Source organism: Gopherus evgoodei, chromosome 4 (genome assembly GCF_007399415.2).
Source record: "Gopherus evgoodei ecotype Sinaloan lineage chromosome 4, rGopEvg1_v1.p, whole genome shotgun sequence".
In the NCBI taxonomy this organism is placed as follows: domain Eukaryota; kingdom Metazoa; phylum Chordata; order Testudines; family Testudinidae; genus Gopherus; species Gopherus evgoodei.
In genome coordinates, this window is record NC_044325.1 from 77,889,881 (window position 1) to 77,911,626 (window position 21,746).

At 42.5% G+C, this 21,746-nt stretch overlaps 1 protein-coding gene across 1 annotated transcript; it reads left to right on the plus strand.

Annotated features, from left to right (window-relative positions):
- Positions 1-282: 282 nt before the first annotated feature.
- Positions 283-21,216, plus strand: LOC115651518 (astacin-like metalloendopeptidase). Its single transcript, XM_030562599.1, has 12 exons — positions 283-371; positions 547-571; positions 2,452-2,589; positions 4,226-4,343; positions 4,787-4,965; positions 8,332-8,413; positions 10,732-10,859; positions 11,134-11,249; positions 12,374-12,599; positions 17,033-17,151; positions 18,148-18,370; positions 20,293-21,216. Exons 1-12 carry the CDS (start codon positions 303-305, stop codon positions 20,304-20,306), a joined length of 1,437 nt encoding a protein of 478 aa, XP_030418459.1. The 5' UTR covers positions 283-302; the 3' UTR covers positions 20,307-21,216.
- The last annotated feature ends 530 nt before the right edge of the window (positions 21,217-21,746 follow it).

Consider the following 21,746-nt stretch of genomic DNA (forward strand, 5'->3'; position numbering starts at 1 on the left):
GCTGTGGCAGCTCATGGGATCCTCATAGAGTTAAACTTGAGTCATCTAAAGGTTACTTTCTTTTCTTTCCTATTGCTCCACTTCCTCTATTTTCTAAAGATAAATAAGTATGAAATGAAAGCCTGCAACTCCGCTGGGAATTCCTGCAGCTTGTTTATTCTGCGAAAATACATCATGTTATCTAAGTTTGGTCCACTTATTAAAAGCAGCAGCTTTCTTATAAAAACATCTTTCAAGTAAACAAGCTGGGGCTTTGGGGAACGGAGCTCCAGAACACAGAGGACTTGCTCAGAAATTTGAGGATGAACCTTATTCCACTGTCAGCCCTTTTAGCATTTTTCTATAGCTTTGCACTATGTAAACCTGTCCAGGTGTGTTCATGCTGCCATGGTAGTTTAGACTTTGCATCTCTGCAGATCGACCTGTCTGTCTGTCTGAAAATAAGTTATAATATTTCAGAGTAGCAAAAGTTTGTTGTGATTCTATCTAATGACAGTTTTCTTTTGATGATGTGCGCATACTAAAAGATTTCCTTTCCTTTTGCAGGTAGCCACAAGAAATAATGAAATGGGTGAGTTTGATTTTAACTATTCTATAGATACTCGGGGTTTTTATGGCTAAGGTTGTCCTTTTTATTCTATACACTTAAGTACTTCAGGCCTGATTTTCCACTCTGTTATACAAGGCTTATACTAGTATAACTCCTATCACTTCAAAAAAGCTACCTCTGATTTACAGTGCTATAACTGAGAGGAGAATAGGGCATATAGGCTAAAATTTTCAGACCTGGATGCCTTCTAAATCCATATTTAGGCCCCTAAATATAAGTGATTATGGAGATTTTCCAAGGTGATGAATCACACCTGCAGATCCTGTTGACTTCAATGGGAGCTGGAGTTGTTCAGGACCTCTGCAGATTAGGCTACTACTATAATTTCAGTCCAATTTTAGGGAATCAGGCTTGAAAATTTTGGCCATAATTTTTTATTACTTCAAAAATAATCCTCTGTGTCAGTGCTTAATGGTGGGCCCTGGAAAACAAATCCAATTGTATCTTTGAAACTCACATTAACTTGATGATTTATGTTGGTATGAAGGAAATCAAGCAGGATTACTGAATAATTGCCCCCAAGGTATGCTATTTTGCCAATGAATACGACCAGTAAAAGAAGAGAGCAGAGTCTCTTCACCCTTTTTATATAAGTGATCCCCATCCTGGCTGTGTGACACTGTGACAGATTCAGTCTTGATGTAAGCACGCTCAGCTCTCTTCAACATCAGTGGTAGATGGGTCTACTTATGCCAGAGCTGAATTTAGTCTTTTGTCTCTACCTTCTCCTAGGGCCACTCTCCACACTTGGGGGTCACTCATTCACCTGTGTTGTCCCTTTTTATCTTTCTTGTGTGACATTGTAACTTCTTTGTGTGCATGCACAAAACTACACATGTATTTGGTGCAATAATCGATAATTACTGCCTCTGAGAAACACAGGATGGGAACAGCAGTGGAGATTTGGAAGTCAGAACTGGGGGACATATTATGATGTCATGTGATAGTTCACAAGTTAACCCAGAGACTAATTAGCAGCACACACTGAATAATCCCCTTAGAGACAGTAGTGTCTCTTGGACAGTTTAATAGATCTTTCTGGATGCCTGTTAAGACTTTTCTTTCCCTTTGCAAGTCTCAGTGAAGGAGAGCAATGCCTTACATGTCTAAAGCGCCTTCCATGCTGAAGGATCCCAAAGCTCCTTTAGCAAATGTATACACTGTTATTCACATGACAGAATGTCATTGATTAAAAGTGTGCAGTGGCCTATATGTTATCATATTTTCTTCACTGGAGGTCAGAAAGGCCTCACCTGTCCAAGCACATCACGGTTTATTTTAAGAACAGCCATACTGCATCAGACCAAAGGTCTATCTAGCCCAGTATCCTGTCTGCCGACAGTGACCAATGCCAAGTGCTTCAGAGGGAATGAACAGAACAGGTAATCATCAAGTGATCCATCCCCTGTCATCCATTCCCAGCTTCTGGCAAACAGAGGCTAGGGACACCATCTCTGTCCATCCTGGCTAATAACCATTAATTGACCTATCCTCCACAAACTTATCTAGTTCTTTTTTGAACCCTGTTACAGTCTTGGCCTTCAAAACATCCTCTGGCAATGAGTTCCACAGGTTGACTGTGCGTTGTGTGAAAAAATACTTCCTTTTGTTTGTTTTAAACTTGCTGCCTATTTTCCACACAAACATATTTACTAATCCTTTTGTAGATTATTAGAAATAACTTCTCACTCAGAGGACATTTTCTAAGACAAAATGGGCAGTTAGGTGCCTAACACACACTGAAAGTCATTGGGAGTTGGCTGCCAAATTCCCATTTGTGCCTTTGAAACATCACCCTGTTTCCCATGTCTAGTATGTTCTTTATTTCTTTGTTTGCCTAGACAGCGAAACAACTCTGCATGAGAGTGACATTGTCTTGAGAAGAAAACGCAATGCCATAAACTGTGACAGCAGCTGCTTCTGGCCCAAGTCCCGTGATGGGCTAGTCAAAGTCCCAGTTAATGTTTCTACAGAGTTTTGTAAGTTACGTGTAAATGTACCTGTGAAATTAGAATGGATTTTAACACCAAATTTTGAGGCTTATTTCATGGTATCTCTGTATCATGTGTCAAAAGTGATTTTAACCCAAGGCAGCCTTTATGACTATTACCCTTCCCATCAGCTGCTCGTAGGACAGTTTGACTAAAATTGTATATAATTTAGTAAAATGGATATTTAGTAAAATGGATATTTAATTGACAGTATTTAGTTACATAAATACCAATGGATTCATACATACTAGTCTATATTTACTGACATTTAACAGTTATGGACCAAACGATGTGTCTAATCTGTTACTTCAGCGAATATATTTGTATTAATATGTTATTACTTCTAATAATAAATATTTTGTACGCGCATACTAGTTTTTATGGAAGGATCTCAGAAAGAGCCATACCAACAGTAAGGCCTAATTGTCCTCTTCCATGGGAAATGGTGCAGAAGAGGAAAAGACAATGGAAATCTCCATGAGATTTTCCCTGGAGAGATTTCTTCCTAATTGTTTAGTTGGGGTCAGTGGATCAGGGGGTCAGTCAGTGGATTTGTGGAAGAGGCTGCAGAACTGGTGCCTTAACCTGGAAGATCTCTATAGAAGCCCTGTCTTCATATGAGCTCTGTGTCCCTTACACTACCCTGCTCCCTTGCAGATTGATTCCTTTGAAGCAGCACTTCCTGGTCTGCAACCACCAGTGACTTCCCTAGGGACCCCTCCTAAACAGTTATTCTCACTTTCAGGGGAAGAGGCATGGACATTTAACACAGCCTGAGTCTGGGTTAACTTTTCTTGGGAATCACTGTGGTGCCATTTGGGGGCATGTGGACAATGTGGGTCCACCTATCCATACAACTGTCCCACTTATTCCTCATCCCTTTCTTATTTGCATATCCCTGGACCTGCAGAGCCCCCTCTTGAGGCAAGGGGCAATGGGGTACACTGATGCAGAGGCATGACTGTGTCCAGTAATTAATTCAGTTTTACAACATCCCTGTGGCTAGGTAAGGATTATTTACTGTAATGTTACAGATGGGGAAACTGAGGCACAACACTTGTGGGACGAATTTTGAAAAGTGGGTTGTAATTGAGGGGGCCGACCTAAGCCAAAAGTTTCAAATATAGTCAAGCACTTGAAGGAATGTTTAGGCATGAATAAAAATACTCTGATTTTCAGGCATGCTGAACACCTGCTGCTTCATGTGACTTCAGTGGGAGCTGCAGGTGTTCAGTATCTGTGATAAACAGGCCGCTTTTATTTAGCTGCCTAAATATAGTCAGCTGTCTAATTTACACACCCCAGACTGACTATTTTGGCCTTAACCTCTCTGTTTCAGTTTCTCCATCTGCCTAATGGACTGACCTACCTACCTTTCACCTAATACTGACCTACCTACCTTTCATTGCCTGTATAGTGCTTTCATCATGCAAGGCAATGTATATAAGGGATAAGTATAATTATTATTACTACCCTAATCACTTTGAAGACCCCTTAACCCTCTGCACTCTTATCCAATTTGACTTCTGTGATAGGAAAATAACTAGGTGCAGAGATTTAGTGGAGTGGACTGCCACATAATAATCAAAATACCATGGTTACACATTCTCCTTTTTCTTTCTAGCTGTGGAAGAGAGGACTTGGATTGTTGAAGCAATGCAGGAGTTCACAACCCTGACTTGTGTCCAGTTTATAAATCGCACAACAGAAACCAACTACATAAGCATTGTACCTGGGGAGAGGTCAGTTCCATCAGTCCTAATTGTGACTAGAAGCTTGGATAATTTCCTAATCTATTCTTCAGTTTTCTTTCTTTCCTGCTTGACCTGGATTTAAATAGTCCTAGCTGGTAGCAGACTCCAGGAGTCTGTGATTAAGACAGTGAGTTGCCAGAGCTCGTACAATTTTTCATTTTTTTCTTTTTGTTGATATTTTTGGTTGATTACCCAAAAATTTTTGGTTGATTTGGTTGATGCATCCAACAAAGTGGCTATTCACCCGCGAAAGCTTATGCTCTAATATGTCTGTTAGTCTATAAGGTGCCACAGGACTCTTTGCTGCTTTTACAGGTCCAGACTAACATGGCTACCCCTCTGATACTTGGTTGATTACGTTGCTTTTAATCTATGGGACTATAGCTTGTTGCACGTGACATCTTTGGTTATTGGTTGCATGTTCCTTTCAGCTGCTGGTCTCACTTTGGAAAGATTGGAGGTATGCAGCAGGTGGGTCTGATGAAAATAGGCTGCATGAGTAAAGGAGCAATTCAGCATGAAATGAACCATGCGCTGGGTTTTTTACATGAACAGGCCCGGAGTGACCGGGACAACTATGTTAAGATCATGTGGCAATACATTACCGCAGGTATGTCCAAGGGAGTGGTGTTGATGGTGATAGTAACAGCACTTATCCTAATTCTTTACATCTTTACATTGTTTACCAAACATTACATAGTGAGGGATGGGACTGGGGAACAGAATACCAAATAGTGACAAATTACTTCAGCAAATGTATTATTTGATTCTTCCTTCTCAGACACATTGAAATATATATGCCTTTCCCTGTGAGTGGGACATGAGCACGTTTTCTCCACCAGACTAAAACAGTTTGCACCACAAATTTTCAGCCATTGCCACATTATCCTGAGTAAATTTCAATTGCATTATCTTGTGCTTGGACATCAGAGGTCATCTCTCGCAAGATATTATAATTATTTGCTATTTATATAATGCCATAGGGTTCTGTGGTGCTTTACAGTGAAGTATAAAGAGGAGACACCTAAGAGAAGGAGCTAAAAATCCAAAGTTTTACCAAAGGTAGTGGACTTGGTTCTGATTTAATTCACACCCATTTGACAGTGGTGTAACCCCACTGACTCAAATGTAGTTATTCCTGATTTACACCAATGTAAATGAGATCGGAATTGGAGCTCATAATGAAAGGACAACCAACCTGGATGCTGTGAGGACAAGGCTAACAAAAAGAAGGGCTTTAGCCCTGGAGTTTCCCAGAGATAGTGAGAGATTAATAATAATAATAAAAAATGGAAAGACACTTATCTCATAGAGCTGGAAGGGACCTTAACAGGTCATCAAGCCCAGCCTCCTGCCTTCACTAGCAGGACCAAGTACCATCCCTGACAGATTTTTGCCCCAGCTCCCTAAGTGGCTTCCTCAAGGATTGAGCTCACAACCCTGGGGTTTAGCAGGCTCCTGGGCAAACCACTGAGCTATCCCTCCCCCCTTTAATGTATGGAGATATACTTATCTCCTAGAACTGGAAGGGAGCCTGAAAGGTCATCAAGTCCTGCCCCCTGCCTTCACTAGCAGGACCAAGTACTGATTTTGCCCCAGATGGTCCTCTCAGGGATTGAGCTCACAATCATGGGTTTAGCAGGCCAATGCTCAAACCACTGAGCTGAGCTGGTGGCTTCACATGTCTTTATAGTTATTACTTTTTTTTTTAAAACTCTTCTTTACATCATAAAAATGACAAAGAAGGAGTTAGTATACAGTGTCAGGGTAGTCGTATCGGTCCCAGGATATTAGAGAGACAAGATGGGTGCAGTAATATCGTTTATGGAACCAACTCTGTTGAGGAGAGAGAGAAGCTTTTGAGCCACATACCCTTCTCAGACCTGAAAAAGAGCTCTGAAGAGGGCCCTATTCCTTTTCCCATGGCTGGCCAAGGCAGAATTCCCATTGACTTTAATAGTGCAGGATCATACCCTGAGATCTTTTGCAATTTCCCAGCTCTCCTACCTCCTATTTTTTCCCAGTGTTTCAGTATTGCTTTTTTTTTTTTAACCCTACAGTTCACCTTGGAAATTTTCCCATTTCTTTGCTTTGACAACATATTGCCTACTGTTATGTTGCAGTCCACTTAGATACTTGAAACTTGGCTTATTTTTCTCATTTTTTTTTAATACAGGATACTTTTCTGTCCTTAGGCCAGAACTTCTATTTTAGCTCTTTCTTCTTGCTTATAGTGTTTAGGTTCTGGGGCCCCAATTCAGCAAAGCACTTCAGCATATGCTTAACTTTAATCACATGCTTAAATGCATTGCTGAACACAGATGGACTTAAGCAAGTTTCTGAAATGTTTTACTGAGCTGGCACCTAGGTACTCTTTTCCCTCTGTCCATAAGACTCCCCAAATTATACGTTATTGTTTACATTTGTTTGCCTCATCATTCAGCTAGAAAGAATCTGCTTTACTTTTTTTTAAGTTTTTCTCTGTAAATGTTGGTAGGTGACTCAGGGCAGTTTATCATGAGAGGAAGAATGATCTTGTGCTTGACAAGATCTGGGTATTATTCCTGGCTCTGCCACTGACTACCTGGGTGACCTTGAACAAGTCACTTAAGCCAAAATATTTACATTTGGGTGCTTGCAGTCAGGCATTGAAACCCACTTTTAAGTACCTGAACGAGTGTCTTTATTTTCAAAGGTGCTGAACACCTTCAGCTCTCTGAAGTGAATATAATATGAAGGAATGTGGTAAACTTTACAACTTGTTTTGAGATCCATGGATGGAGGGTGCTAGAGAAAGGCAAAGGATTTATTGCTCACATGGTTTTCACATTTCTATATAAACAACTGATGCTGAAGCCCTTTCATATCTGCTGGTTAATAAAAGAGAACAGCATGGGGAGGGGGTGGAAATCACAGTAAACTATAGCAGCTTTTCAATCCTCTCCTCTTGGCTATAAATGGAGCAAATGGAAATTATCATGAAACTATACATTGGCCTGGTAGAATCAATGCTGATAAGAACCAGCCTGAATCTTTCCCCAAACCTCAAATCAGTTTTTTGAGCTATGAAAAAGTTCAGTTATGTTTTTCTCCCTCATCTGTTGTTCATTTTTGGATTTTCCCTGCATTTCATGTCCTGGATTGGACCAGGAGTGAAAATGCTAAATGAAGAGACTGGTTTTAACTTCAAGCTCTCTGGCCCAGTTTTGCAGACTCAGACTCATGAGACTCAGATAGCTGTGATGCATTTCTGATAAGCATTCAATGCGAGGGACTTGTCCAAATGGTTCCTGCTTTGCCAGCCACTAGTAACAATAACAGAGAAACTCATGTCAAAGGGTGAAGGAGAAAGGAAGGATGGCCCAGTGGTTTTGGCACTAAGCCTAGGATTTAGACCGCCCTGCTCTGCCTCAGACTTCCTGTGTGACCTTGTCAAGTCACTTAGTCTTTCTATGCCTTAATTCCTTATATGTAAAAGGGGAATAAGAGCACTTTCCTACCTCCAGGGCTGTGGTGAGGATAAATGCATTACAGGTTGTGAAGGTCTCAGATATTACAGCAAGGGTCAGCAATCTTTCAGAAGTGGTGTGCCGAGTCTTCATTTATTCACTCTGATTTAAGGTTTTGTGTGCCAGTCATACATTTTAACATTTTCAGAAGGTCTCTTTCTATAGGTCTGTGTATATATAAACTATTATTGTATGTAAAGTAAATAAGGTTATTAAATGGTTAAGAAGCATCATTTAAAATTAAATTAAAATGCAGAGCCCCCCGGACCAGTGGCCAGGACCCGGGCAGTGTGAGTGCCACTGAAAATCAGCTCGCATGCCGCCTTTGTCATGTGTGCCATAGGTTGCCTATCCCTGTATTACAGTAATGTGTAGGTGGGGTATAAGTATCTTAGATAGAAGGAACATTTTCACTAGGATCCTATCCTGTGCTGTTATGGTTGAAATGTTGCTCTCATACCTTACAGGGGAACAAGGGAACTTTGGGAAAGTGAATTCCAATAACCTGGGTCTTCCCTACGACTATTCCTCAGTGATGCACTACGGCTTGTAAGTTGGAGTCTGGGGCTTCCTTTCATAGAGGCAAGCAGGGCTCTAATCGCCTATTCAAACTTAGGAGACAGAATTGCTCTTTCAAGGGCGTGGCTATTGCTATTCACTTAAGGTATGTCTATACTCCAAGCTGAAGTGTATATTCCAGCTTGAGGAGACATAGCCATGCTAGCTCCGATCAAGCTAGCACACTCAAACAAACAAACAGTATAGCTATGGCGGCATGAACTACAAGAGGGGCTATTCGCCCTGAGCACAATCCTGTCTGAGATTCCAGACACATACTTGGGTGGCTAGCTCTCTCGCTGCTGCGACTTCACTAATTTTAGTGCACTAGTTTGATCACATGTGATACGTCTCCTCAAGCTGGAATTTACACCTCCAGCCTGAAGTGTAGACATACGCTTAGAAATGCGGGAACACTCATCACGAAGGGAATCTATTACTACTGTCTGACTTAGCCCTGGCAAAGGTAAAGAGGGATAGGGCTGGAAGAGAAAGACAGTGGAGTAACATTTCTTCTCACTGCATTCGTATCTTACGTGACAGACTGACAATTTCATGTAAAAATGCTAGTCTTTATGTACAGTTGTGGGATTGGAACTTCAAAGGATTTTTTGGTACAATGCACATGAAGTGGATTTCTTAGGAAATAACTGGGGTTTAGGGGATGTAAATTTCCCCCTGCAAAGCCAACCTGTGAAACTACTCTGGAAAGGTTTATCTATACACTAGTTCAAACTTGATTCTCCAGGGTCCAACATGACTGTGTGCTTGTTCTGAGCTGAAGCTGTGATGAACTTGCATCTACAAGGAGTCCCTTGAGTTAGAGGAGGAAGGACTGCTCCTGCCAGAATCCATATTAGAATGAACTTTGGTAAACTTATTCATATGCATGTAGGTTCTTTTATTGTTTTTAATATGTTTTCTCCGTAGTTCTTTTTACCATAAGATTAAATCAGGCTTGCCTAGGAAGTACTGTGTGGTACCTTATAATTGTAGCAATTGTTATCTCTTCTCTGCCTCTGAAGAGAAAGCAAGCAGATGTCATTAGGCAACCAGTCTGTGCTGGGAAATACAGACAGGACAGGGAATTGTGCAGCCTCAAAATACTCCAGTCAGAGGGAGATAGAAGGGAAGGCAATGGCTGTGGAGCAAGAAGCCTAAGAGTGGGTGCCCTTGGTGGACCACTGAGGGGGAATACAGGTGCTGTTCACAGTTGCCAACTTTCACACAGTAAATAAGCACCCCGACTTTCACAATAAGCCAAAAACAAAGTTAATCCCATTTCAAAACAAGGCCAAAACAAGCCCATCCCTAAGAACCCCAACACTTTATGTGACTAGATCTCCCCAGCGTGCAGTCTGGGACTGTGGTGGGCCCGCTGTGCACTCCTGACTCTCTCCCCAGCTTGCCCCTTTTCCCTCCTTGCTGGGAGCTGATCAAAAAAAAGGAAGCAACAAGCAACAACAAGCTACAAGCCAAAAACTAGGCCAAAAAGCAACTCACAAGCCAATTAAGCCAAAAACAAGCCCAATTTCTGCATTTTTTTCATGGATTTGGCAAGTCTGGTGTTATTGTCCTGAGCTGTGACACCTTACAGTAGAGGCCTTATATGGCCATAACTTCAGGTCTGGCACTACCAGGTCTGGCACTACCAAGTCTGTCCTCTAAGCCAGCCTCTGCAGTGTTCTCGGGGCTGGGCTATTAATTAGATCACTAATTCACTTATGCAACAGTACTTAGGAGGATTCCTCTTGCATCCTCAGGATGTTGTGTAGTACTTTGTGAAAATTGTGTATTATCTTGGGTCATGGCTTAATTCTACAATTTAGCCCTTAACATAGAAGCCTGTGGGAGGCACCTTGCCCCACATTTGCACTAACGGGCAGCAAATTTCTGAGCATTTTCCCCAAAGCGAACCAGTAATTAAGATAAATAAATCCTGTCTAGCTGGAGGCAAGAGACAACAAGTAGCAGTTTCAAATATTCAAAGAATCAGGAGCTCAGACAGCAACCTTGCTCTTCCGAGCATTCTGGTTGGGACACAGAGTTCACTCTAATGAAAGGTTTGGAAGGAGTCATCCCCCAAACAATACATTCACCCCTTGTTTTTTCATTTCAGTGTTGCTGGACACAAAGCTGCTCCTAAGAGTTCTTCCTGAGATATCTGCGAAGTCTCTTTGCTTGCCCTTTCCTATTTAATCTCTTCAGAATCTTAGGCAAATGTTACTTAGAATATTTTCCATAGCAATACAAATGCATCACTTAAAGTGGGATTTGACTTAGACCCGTGATTTCCCCTACTTCTGCAGATATGACTTCTCTAACACCTTTGGGAAAGCAACTATTGTACCGATTCCTGATCCCTCTGTACCCATCGGACAGAGAGAGGGACTGAGTAATCTCGACGTGGCTAAAATCAACAAGCTCTATAGCTGCAGTAAGTGCTCCAAACACTATGTACTTAATTAAGAAACTTTATGGTAGCTGCTAATTTCCTTCTAGCTTATTTTACTAGCTCCATTATTTTGCTTACAGTTATTTAATGCGTTTAGTAGATGAGCATTGACACATTTGTGAACATGACAATTAATTTCTCTTTTATAAATTTGACAGCCATTAATGGATGGAGATAGCTGTGACTGGATTTTCCCTTGAAGAGGATTTCTCTGCATCTTTCATTTTCTTTACAACTGTTTTCTTTTGTTCTTCAGATTGCTGTAGCAATGTGCTGCATAAACCTACTGACACCTTCTCATCTGCCAATTACCCATCCTCATATCCAGACAACAGCCACTGTCTGTGGCTCATTCGCATCCCACAGCATCAGGTGATTTTTGTTAGAAAAAAGGTTTGAATAGGTGTTAATAATACATGACATTATTTATCAGATTGCTATTGTATGTCATAATTTTAATAGTATTATATATTAAATATTATTTAACTGTGCCAGTGATTAACCATTGGAACAAACTACAAGGGAAGTGGTGGATTCTCCATCTCTTGATGTTTTTATATCAAGACGAGATGCCTTTCCAGAAGATATGCTTTAGCCAAACAAGTTATTGGGCTCTGTGCCTGGGTAACTGGATGAAACTTAAAGGCCTTTGATATACTGGTGGTCAGACTAGATGATCTAATGGTCCCTTCTGACATTAAAATCTATGAGATAATATATCACTTTCCGATGCACTGGTAAATAACATAACCCTTTTGGGGTCTGATTCTGCTCTTATATATATCAGTTTTATACTGGTGTAACTCTACTGATGTCAGTGGGGTTACTCTGATTTACACCAGTGTAAATGAGCTCTGAATCAGGTTCTAGGGGCAAAGATTTACTGCTTTCCAGGGTTTTCCTTTGGCCACTCTGGGGAACTGTGGCAGGGAGAGAGGAATCTCTCTGGCTGCTGGGAGGTGGAATTCAGATGAGACTGTCATGCAAGTCGAGTCCCTCACTCTCTGTTTTTCTATACTTGATCCTGCTGTTCTTGTCAAACCAGGCAGCTTCATGGGCATGTAGCATAGAGAAGTGGCTGGGGACATGAGAGTGAGGACTGAAGCAGCACTGGCAAGGTGAAGAGCTGGGGAGAGCAGGCTGGCAGCGAATGAAAGGTAGGCAAGGAGCAGAAGGGTCTCTATGGGGTGTCATTACTGAAGGTAGGTGGAGGGGACTAGAGAGATGGAAGAGGCACCACTGAAGAGACGGGAGTGTAAAGAAAGGGTAAGAAGGGGAGAATGGAGGCAAGTCTCCTGATGACAAGAAAAGAGAGCTCTCCTGAAAAGGGAGGACAGTATAAGGAGCTCAGGATTTCAGCCAAGATCCTGTTTGACAAACAGATTCACACTGAAATCCACACGCACACACGGGATGTAGGTCAGGGTCAAATAAGGATGGAAAAGCATTGAAGTCAGGGCAGATTTGAAGTGTTTAATTTTCTTGTTCCTCTTCAGGTTTTCCTGCAGTTTGATGCTTTTGATCTTCAGCCTTCCTCAGACTGTACCTCGGACTACATCAGAATTTATGATGGAAGCAGCAGGAATTCCAGTGTCTTACTGGACAAGTTGTGTGGGATGGGGTCCTTACCCTCATTGGTGGCTTCTAGAAACGTGATGCTTGTAGAGTTTGTGAGCGATGAGGCTACTGCAGCAACAGGTTTCCAAGCTTCCTATAGCCAGGGTGCGGACAGTGCCTCATTTACAGAGCTTGGTGACATTTCTAATTTTTGCTTAGAAAATATTTATGTGCAGAACTGAACTTTTTGTGGAATTTTGCAAAATGTGTTTTTCTATATTTGAATTTTTGGTGGTAAACTCTTTTTTCTATGTTTCCCTTCCACCATCCATAAGAACTGTTCAAAGCCAGCAGCTTGTGGAGCTGGGAATGAAGAAAAAAAAAGAAAAATAGGACCCTACCTGGCCCTCATACCAGCAGCTCTCAGGTCTCACTCATTCTTCTGGAGGCCGAGGAAGCCTTGTTGGGCTAGTTGAGGTCTTTACAGCTACCTGTTTAAAAAAAGTAACTGAGCAGTAGGAGCTGCTAGCACAGAGTGAAAAGTGACTGCAGAGCACTCCATTAGCCATTTGGATATCTATGCAATTTTAGATCTCATGAATGACAAGGTAGAAAGTAGGGGTCACATACAGGGCTGGCACTAAGCACCAGCATTCCAAGCATGTGCTTGGGGTGGCCTTTGCAAGGGGCAGTACTTTGGCCTTTTTTTGTTTGTTTGTTTTTTGCTTTGGAGCGGCACTCTGTCCCGCTCCCGGCTTTTTTTTTTTTTTGATTGGGGCAGCAAAAAACCTGGAGCCAGCCCTGGCCACATAGAAGGTATTTTTAACAATTTGGGGGGAGGCAGGGGAGAGAGACAGGGAGAAAAGGGATGTCTTGGGTCCACAGGTTCCAGGCCTATCATTTTCTAGGTTGTCAAGTATCAGAGGGTAGCCGTGTTAGTCTGGATCTGTAAAAGCAGCAAAGAATCCTGTGGCACCTTATAGACTAACAGACGTTTTGGAGCATGAGCTTTCGTGGGTGAATACCCACTTCCTCAGATGCATGTAATGGAAATATCCAGGGGCAGGTATATATATGTGTGCTAGCAAGCAAGCTAGAGATAACGAGGTCAGTTCAATCAGGGAGGATGAGGCCCTGTTCTAGCAGTTGAGGTGTGAAAACCAAGAGAGGAGAAACTGGTTCTGTAATTGGCAAGCCATTCACAGTCTTTGTTCAATCCTGAGCTGATGGTGTCAAATTTGCAGATGAACTGAAGCTCAGCAGTTTCTCTTTGAAGTCTGGTCCTGAAGTTTTTTTGCTGCAGGATGGCCACCTTAAGGTCTGCTATAGTGTGGCCAGGGAGGTTGAAGTGCTCTCCTACAGGTTTTTGTATATTGCCATTCCTAATGTCTGATTTGTGTCCATTTATCCTTTTCCGTAGAGACTGTCCAGTTTGGCCGATGTACATAGCAGAGGGGCATTGCTGGCATATGATGGCGTATATTACATTGGTGGATGTGCAGGTGAATGAACCAGTGATGGTGTGGCTGATCTGGTTAGGTCCTGTGATGGTGTCGCTGGTGTAGATATGTGGGCAGAGTTGGCATCGAGGTTTGTTGCATGGATTGGTTCCTGAGCTAGAGTTATTATGGGGTGGTGTGCAGTTACTGGTGAGAATATGTTTCAGGTTGGCAGGTTGTCTGTGGGCAAGGATTGGCCTGCCACCCAAGGCCTGTGAAAGTGTGGGATCATTGTCCAGGATGGGTTGTATATCCTTGATGATGCGTTGGAGGGGTTTTAGCTGGGGGCTGTATGTGATGGCCAGTGGAGTCCTGTTGGTTTCTCTCTTGGGTTTGTCTTGCAGTAGGAGGCTTCTGGGTACACGTCTGGCTCTGTTGATCTGTTTCCTTATTTCCTCATGCGGGTATTGTAGTTTTGAGAATGCTTGGTGGAGATTTTGTAGGTGTTGGTCTCTGTCTGAGGGGTTAGAGCAGATGCGGTTGTACCTCAGTGCTTGGCTGTAGACAATGGATCGTGTGATGTGCCCGGGATGGAAGCTGGAGGCATGAAGGTAGGCATAGCGGTCGGTGGGTTTTCGATATAGGGTGGTGTTAATGTGACCATCACTTATTTGCACCGTGGTGTCAAGAAAGTGGACCTCCCGTGTAGATTGGTCCAGGCTGAGGTTGATGGTGGGGTGGAAGCTGTTGAAATCATGGTGGAATTTTTCCAGAGTCTCCTTCCCATGGGTCCAGATGATGAAGATGTCATCAATGTAGCGTAGATAGAGAAGGGGTGTGAGTGGACGAGAGCTGAGGAAGCGTTGTTCCAGGTCGGCCATGAAGATATTGGCATATTGTGGGGCATATTGGCATATTGCGGGTGCATATTGTGGGGCCATGCGGGTGCCCATAGCAGTGCCACTGATCTGGAGATATCTCCAGATCAGTGGCACTGCTATGGGCACTGCTATGGGCACCCGCATGGCCCCACAATATGCCAATATCTTCATGGCCGACCTGGAACAACGCTTCCTCAGCTCTCGTCCACTCACACCCCTTCTCTATCTACGCTACATGGATGACATCTTCATCATCTGGACCCATGGTTCATTCACCTGCACATCCACCAATGTAATATACGCCATCATATGCCAGCAATGCCCCTCTGCTATGTACATCGGCCAAACTGGACAGTCTCTACGGAAAAGGATAAATGGACACAAATCAGACATTAGGAATGGCAATATACAAAAACCTGTAGGAGAGCACTTCAACCTCCCTGGCCACACTATAGCAGACCTTAAGGTGGCCATCCTGCAGCAAAAAAACTTCAGGACCAGACTTCAAAGAGAAACTGCTGAGCTTCAGTTCATCTGCAAATTTGACACCATCAGCTCAGGACTGAACAAAGACTGTGAATGGCTTGCCAATTACAGAACCAGTTTCTCCTCTCTTGGTTTTCACACCTCAACTGCTAGAACAGGGCCTCATCCTCCCTGATTGAACTGACCTCGTTATCTCTAGCTTGCTTGCTAGCACACATATATATACCTGCCCCTGGATATTTCCATTACATGCATCTGAGGAAGTGGGTATTCACCCACGAAAGCTCATGCTCCAAAACGTCTGTTAGTCTATAAGGTGCCACAGGATTCTTTGCTGCATTTTCTAGGTTGGTTCAAGTAAGCTTATCTGTGGACTTACCCCCTAGTGAGGTCTGGGCTTACCACACAAATTAAGTAGGATAGGGCCCTGTTAGTATTTGGACATTGAAGACCCCCCAAGAAACATCCAGGTGCAGCAGAAAGTTGTTTTGGTGCTTCGACAGGTGGCCCTCTGACTCCCAAGTCAATGCTAAACCAATGATATGGTGTGATGCCAGAGGGTACTGTAGAGAATTCTTTCCAATAAGATGTAAAACCAAGGTCCTGGCCACTTGGTGGTTATTGAAGGTCCCATGACACTTTACCTAAGACAGGATACTAACCTCAGCATCTTGGCAAGTTTCAGAGGAAGTAATTACAGGCTGCCTACTTAAACTTTTCCTGTGCTTTCCCTTGGCTCTGGTAATCTTTTACTTCCTGATTTCAACACTTGTGTGTGTGTTTAGGACCCTCCCAGCTTCACTTGAGAGGTTACTGTATTTTGGGGGGATCAGTGGGGAAATAAACTACTTGATGGCTATAGTTTCTCTGTCATTAGTGAAGTGCTATTGAAGGAAAGGCACCAAATAAAGTAAGATCATTATTAGTTAATCATTACTTCAACTCCAAAATTTAACTTTGTTTTTTATGGGGAAAAAGTGGAGGACATTTCACTGTTTGACTTTTCACAAAAGAAAAAAAACGTTTATTTTAATTACTGTTGTAGCCAGCAGTTTGTTCCCTCCCACTTCCCTCCTATGTTGGTCACTCTCCCTTGCTGTAGGACTATGATACTAGGTATAATTTTCAAAAGCAAATTTTACCCAGGATCTGACTCCTTAACTGCTTTCTTGCAATTGGAGCTGCACAGACAGTGCATAGAAAATTATTAACCCTCTATATCAAATAAGTTCTCCTGAAAGCTCATTTCCTTTTTACTGGCTATACATATATATATAAGAAACTATTTCAGCCACATTTTTTGGGACTAGTTTACTAGAACAAGTTACTATCTATCTACCACAAGCCTGGTCTCAGAATCAAGCACTGGCTGAATTCCTGGTGAACAGGGAGGATGCTCTGTAAGTAGAAATGTGTCATACTTGCAATTCTGCTCCCTGCTGGTTGAAAAAACAAAAATTGGAAAAAGGTAGGGATGGGCTTGGGAATGTGCCAGGGGAGGTGGTTGTGGGGCAAAACCTCTCTTGTCTACATTAAAGTTTTTTAAGTTCAGACCTTTATTCAGCATTAAATTGCAGTTTCCCCCTCTTCTTCAAAGGAGAACCAATACTATGCTCTGTCAATACAAATGGAAGCACAGATGCTGGGCATAGAAACAGACTGTTTGAGTAGGAGACATTTTCTTTTGGCTCTAGTATAGGTTCATATTGATGTCCCTTTGGATTCTTTCTTCTTGCTCACAAGCTGTTAATACACTCATTAACATTATCTGTGTGGTTTCGTTTCTTCTTAGTGAAATGTGGAAGCACTTTGATGGGCACACGTGGGGTGATCACCTCCCCAAATTACCCCAACAGGTACCCCAAAAACCAGGACTGCTTCTGGATCATCAGTGCTCCAGCAGATCTCAAGGTGAGGTGCTGAAGGGCTTTTCTGCTGGCTCTAGCAACGCCTTCTGACTGCTTCTCTTTGCAGTACAGAATATCAGTTGTTCTAGCACATCCTAAGAAGCAACATCAGCTACTCAAAGAATGAAATTCACCTCATGCGCTATGTAAACCCAACCTAAGCCCTCGCAATAAAGACTTCAGTCGGTGCCATAGGCCTTATGCGATAGTTAAAGAAAACCATTTTAGCCTTGAATGTGAACTGATGGTGACGTTGTCTCATAAGTGGTAGGTTTAGCTCAAAATAATCTCTAGGGCTACATATACACTATGAGCTACCAGTGTGATTCCTCCTGCTCCTGTTCGCATATTTGCAATAGCTCTCATTGAGCTAGTGAGAGTCTGAAGAGCAGTGTAGCTGCAGTAGCACACATAACTGTGGTGGAGGCATGGCTTAACCATGCTGAGTACATACTCACTGGTTTGGGGGTGGGTGGGAAGGTGCATAATCAGAACAGCTAAGACTTGCCTCTGCTGCCACTACCCCTGTTGTACTGCTATTTAGACTCACCCTCACTGATAGCTAGTGCAAGTATGAATATGGGAGCAGGGGAATCACACCCCTAGCTTGTACTGTAGACATAGCCTAGGTGAGAGCCAAAAAGCTGAAATGCTACACTAGTATTTTAAATATTTGCTCCTAAAGATATTCAAAACTGTATCTGATGCCTTACTGCCAAAGAGAGTGAAATTAATCCTGCCACAAGACAGGAGATTACCCAAATGACCCACCCTCCAGACCAAATGCTTTTTCAGTTCAAACTATTTTATGATAAAATAATAATAAATAATAATTTACATTCAGTAACACTTAAGGGCCAGCCAAGATCAGGGTCAGACTCCTAGGGCACTGTACAAATAGCAATGGCCAGTCCAGGCCCCCCAAAATTTCCAATCTAAATAAACAAGATAAAGGTTAAGAGAAAGGGATGCAAGCAAAGTGTTCTTGTATTATCTATAGATATCTCTAACAATGGTCTCCTTTGAGCTGGAGGACATTGATGAATGTAAATATGACTATTTGCTTATTCATGATGGGAGCCGACCCACATCTCCAGCTGTTGGCCCATACTGTGGAACAATGCAGATTGCAGACTTTACCTCCTCGGAGAACTTTGTGCTGGTAGAATTTCACAGCGATGTTGCTTGGGTGTTTCCTGGATTCATGCTGAACTACACTTTTGGTAAGTCTAATTGCAAAAATTTAGGGAGGGTTGGTGAATTTTCATGTTGATAAAAGTGTGAGACTAGTTTGTTTTGGGCTAAGTTATAATTTTACTGCTGTAAAAGTGTGCATTGTGAATCTCACAAAATAAAGGACAATGTCCTTGACCTTAGGCCCAGGTCCTCAAGGTATTTGGGCACCCAACCAAATACTTTTACTCATAGACTCATAGACTCATAGGTCAGAAGGGACCAATCTGATCATCTAGTCTGACCTCCTGCACAAGGCAGGCCACAGAACCCCACCCATCCAATTTTATAACAACCCCTGTCCCAGGACCGAGTTATTGAAATCCTCAAAATTGGTTTGAAGACCTCAAGCTGCAGAGAAACCACCAGCAAGCGGTCTGTGCCCCACGCTGCAGGGGAAGGCGAAAAACCTCCAGGGCCCCTGCCAATCCGCCCTGGAGGAAAATTCCTTCCCGACCCCAAATATGGCGATCAGCTAAACCCTGAGCATGTGGGCAAGACTCACCAGCCAGCACCCAAGAAGGAATTCTCTGCAGTAACTCAGTTCCCATCCCATCCAACATCTCCCCGCAGACCATTGAGCAGATTTATCTGATGATAATCCAAGATCAGTTGCCCAAATTAAACTATCCTATCATAACATCCCCTCCATATACTTATCGAGCTTAGTCTTGAAGCCAGATAAGTCTTTTGCCCCCACTACTTCCCTCGGAAGGCTGTTCCAAAACTTCACTCCCCTAATGGTTAGAAACCTTCGTCTAATTTCAAGTCTAAACTTCCTAATATCCAGTTTGTACCCATTCGTCCTTGTGCCTACATTAGAACTAAACTTAAATAATTCCTCTCCTTCCCTAACGTTAACCCCCCTGATATATTTATATAGAGCAAGCATATCCCCCCGCAGCCTTCTTTTGGCCAGGCTAAACTTTTGAGGATCTGGGTCTGACAGTTTAAAGGCCCTCTCAGATACAAGCATGTAGTTATAATCTGCCCATCACCAGGGCAGGGGCATATAGTCAGAAGAGATTATTTCTCATTTTGTTACAAAAATAAATGGCCACATTTTCAGGGGTTCAGCATGCTAGGTACGAGCTCTGTTGAATATCTGACCCCAGGTGTCTCAGTGGGCATTTCTGTGCGCTGAGAACTTGTGAAACTATGGCCATCTTTTAGGTGTCTAAATGGAAACCAAACTCTATTGAAAAGCTGTCCTTATAGATGATACATAAAAAAGGATGATGACAAACATTATGGGGCAGAAGGATGTGAGATTAAGGGCTACAGCATTAAGATTATGGATGATTTTAAGTCTTGAAAGTACTACCACTTTTTTGACTGTTTGCATATGTATAAAACACACTTTATGTGAGGAGACATTTAAAGTTTTATCCTAATATAGTTTCTAAATATGATAGATGCCCTTAGTATACTCTGAAACCTTCTTGAAGCATAGACGATTCCCTGTCCTAGTGTTGAACATACTTGTTCTATGAGGGTTGAACATTCAGAACCCATTTTGAATATGCCAAGAGAGACCTCCCAGCGTGATTTAAAGCGCCTCATCTCTAATGATTAAAGTCGTAGTCCAAAACCTGTTGAAGTCAAAGGGAGCCCAATGATTTCAGTGCCTGATCCAAAGCCTATTACGGCTCAGATCAAACACATTTAGCTGCCTAACTCCTATTGATTTCAATGGATTAGGCACATTATTACCTTTGAGGAGAGGGACCTAAGTACATTGTCTTCACAGTGCTCTCAGCATCTGATGGCACAGGCTTAAGGAAATGAACCAGGCCTTGAATTTGGATCTCCATAGGGTAGTGTACAGCACCAGCACACTGTACGTCAGCGCTCTATATACATGGCCCTTGCATTGATAGATGCTACAGTTGTGAATGTTCTGTAATTGCAGTTATGCCATCATGAAGGAAAACTCAAGGAAAATCTTCCCCCAGTGCCAGGAAGAAAGAAAAGAGTGCCTGGAATGACACTGATTCACCTTGCTCTTTATCATTTGCCAGCAATATATTTTTTCAGACACTGGTTCATTTTCAACACCAGAATGAATGCTCTTTGCTAATATAGATATGGGAATCTGAACTGCGAGACTGGTACCAAGATGGAAGGAGGTACAGAGAAGTGGAACTTGGGAATACTATGTGGACACCACACATTCTCAGCTCTGGTAAGAGCTGGCTTTCCAGGAGCTGTAAAGTCTCCCCATGTTGCACATGGTTGTCTCTTTGGATTTGCACCTTGGATGGAGAATGTAACAAAATTTTAACTTTACTCATCCATGCTGTGGTCTCTCTCTGGCTTTGTCTTCACTGCTGAAAACGTGCATTTTTTTAACCTCAGGTTAACAAATGTGTGTGAGCTATTTTAAGTAAAAATGCAATGAAGAAAAGGTTCTACCGCAAGGTAAACTAGGTGACGTCAACACCAGACAGGGGCATAGTGCTGATCTTGCCTAGTTTAGTTTTACTATGAGGTAAAGTACCTGTGCTTTACCTCAGGATTGCCCATAAGTGTTAGTTACCCCAAGGCGCACCACCACCCCCACAAAAAACCCCCAGTGACAACAAAACCCTTTTTTTTTTCCAGATAGGACAGTTTTGGGTTACAGCACTCAGGCCACGCCTACATAGTAGCACTCCAGAAAGTTGAGGCAAATCAACTAAAGGTATGAAGTCAATGGGCATAAATTAAAGCAAATCTGTCATCTCTCTTGCCCCTATGGTTTCATTCAGGAATAAAGTGGCCTTAGTCCGCTGTAATTTAATCCTATATGTATGCAGTGTTGTAGCCATGTTGGTCCTAGGATATTAAAGTGACAAGGTGGGTGACACAATATCTTTTATTGGACCAACTTCTGTGGGTGAGAAGAGCTCTGTGTAAGCTTGAAAACTTGTCTTTCTCACCAACAAAAGTTGGTCTAATAAAAGATATTACCTCACTCACCTGGACTCACTTAATCATAAAGGCATTCTACTCCTAAGTGAAACCACTCATGGGGGAGGGCAACTAACACAATTTTATTTATGCACATTGGATTCACACTTTTAGTTCATTGTCTTAACTTTCCAGAGTGTCCTTTGTAGACATGTCTGGCTCAAGTCAAGACTATGGTGTCCTCTGCTCACAACATCTTCACCCTTCACTCCTTGTTCATGCCCACTTGCTTCCCTAGTTAAGGTAGGTAGCTGAAGTGGCTTTATCTTCAACCTACTGTCCTTTGGCCATTAACCTTCTACATGGCAGAGTCACTGTGGCTGCTTTCCAAGCTTCATTTTGTATTGGAACATCTGTGCACATAGCCAATCTGCATCAGGTGGTAAACTTTCTAGGGCAGTCTGTCTCTTCATA

What these genes read in the sequence shown, in the direction of transcription:
- LOC115651518 (XM_030562599.1), top strand. Translation starts at nt 303, where the DNA reads ATGAACCTTATTCCACTGTCAGCCCTTTTAGCATTTTTCTATAGCTTT. An exon ending in AGCATTGTACCTGGGGAGAG is followed by an intron (nt 4,344 to 4,786) that starts GTCAGTTCCATC and finishes TGTTCCTTTCAG; the next exon opens with CTGCTGGTCTCACTTTGGAA. An exon ending in TCAGTGATGCACTACGGCTT is followed by an intron (nt 8,414 to 10,731) that starts GTAAGTTGGAGT and finishes CTACTTCTGCAG; the next exon opens with ATATGACTTCTCTAACACCT.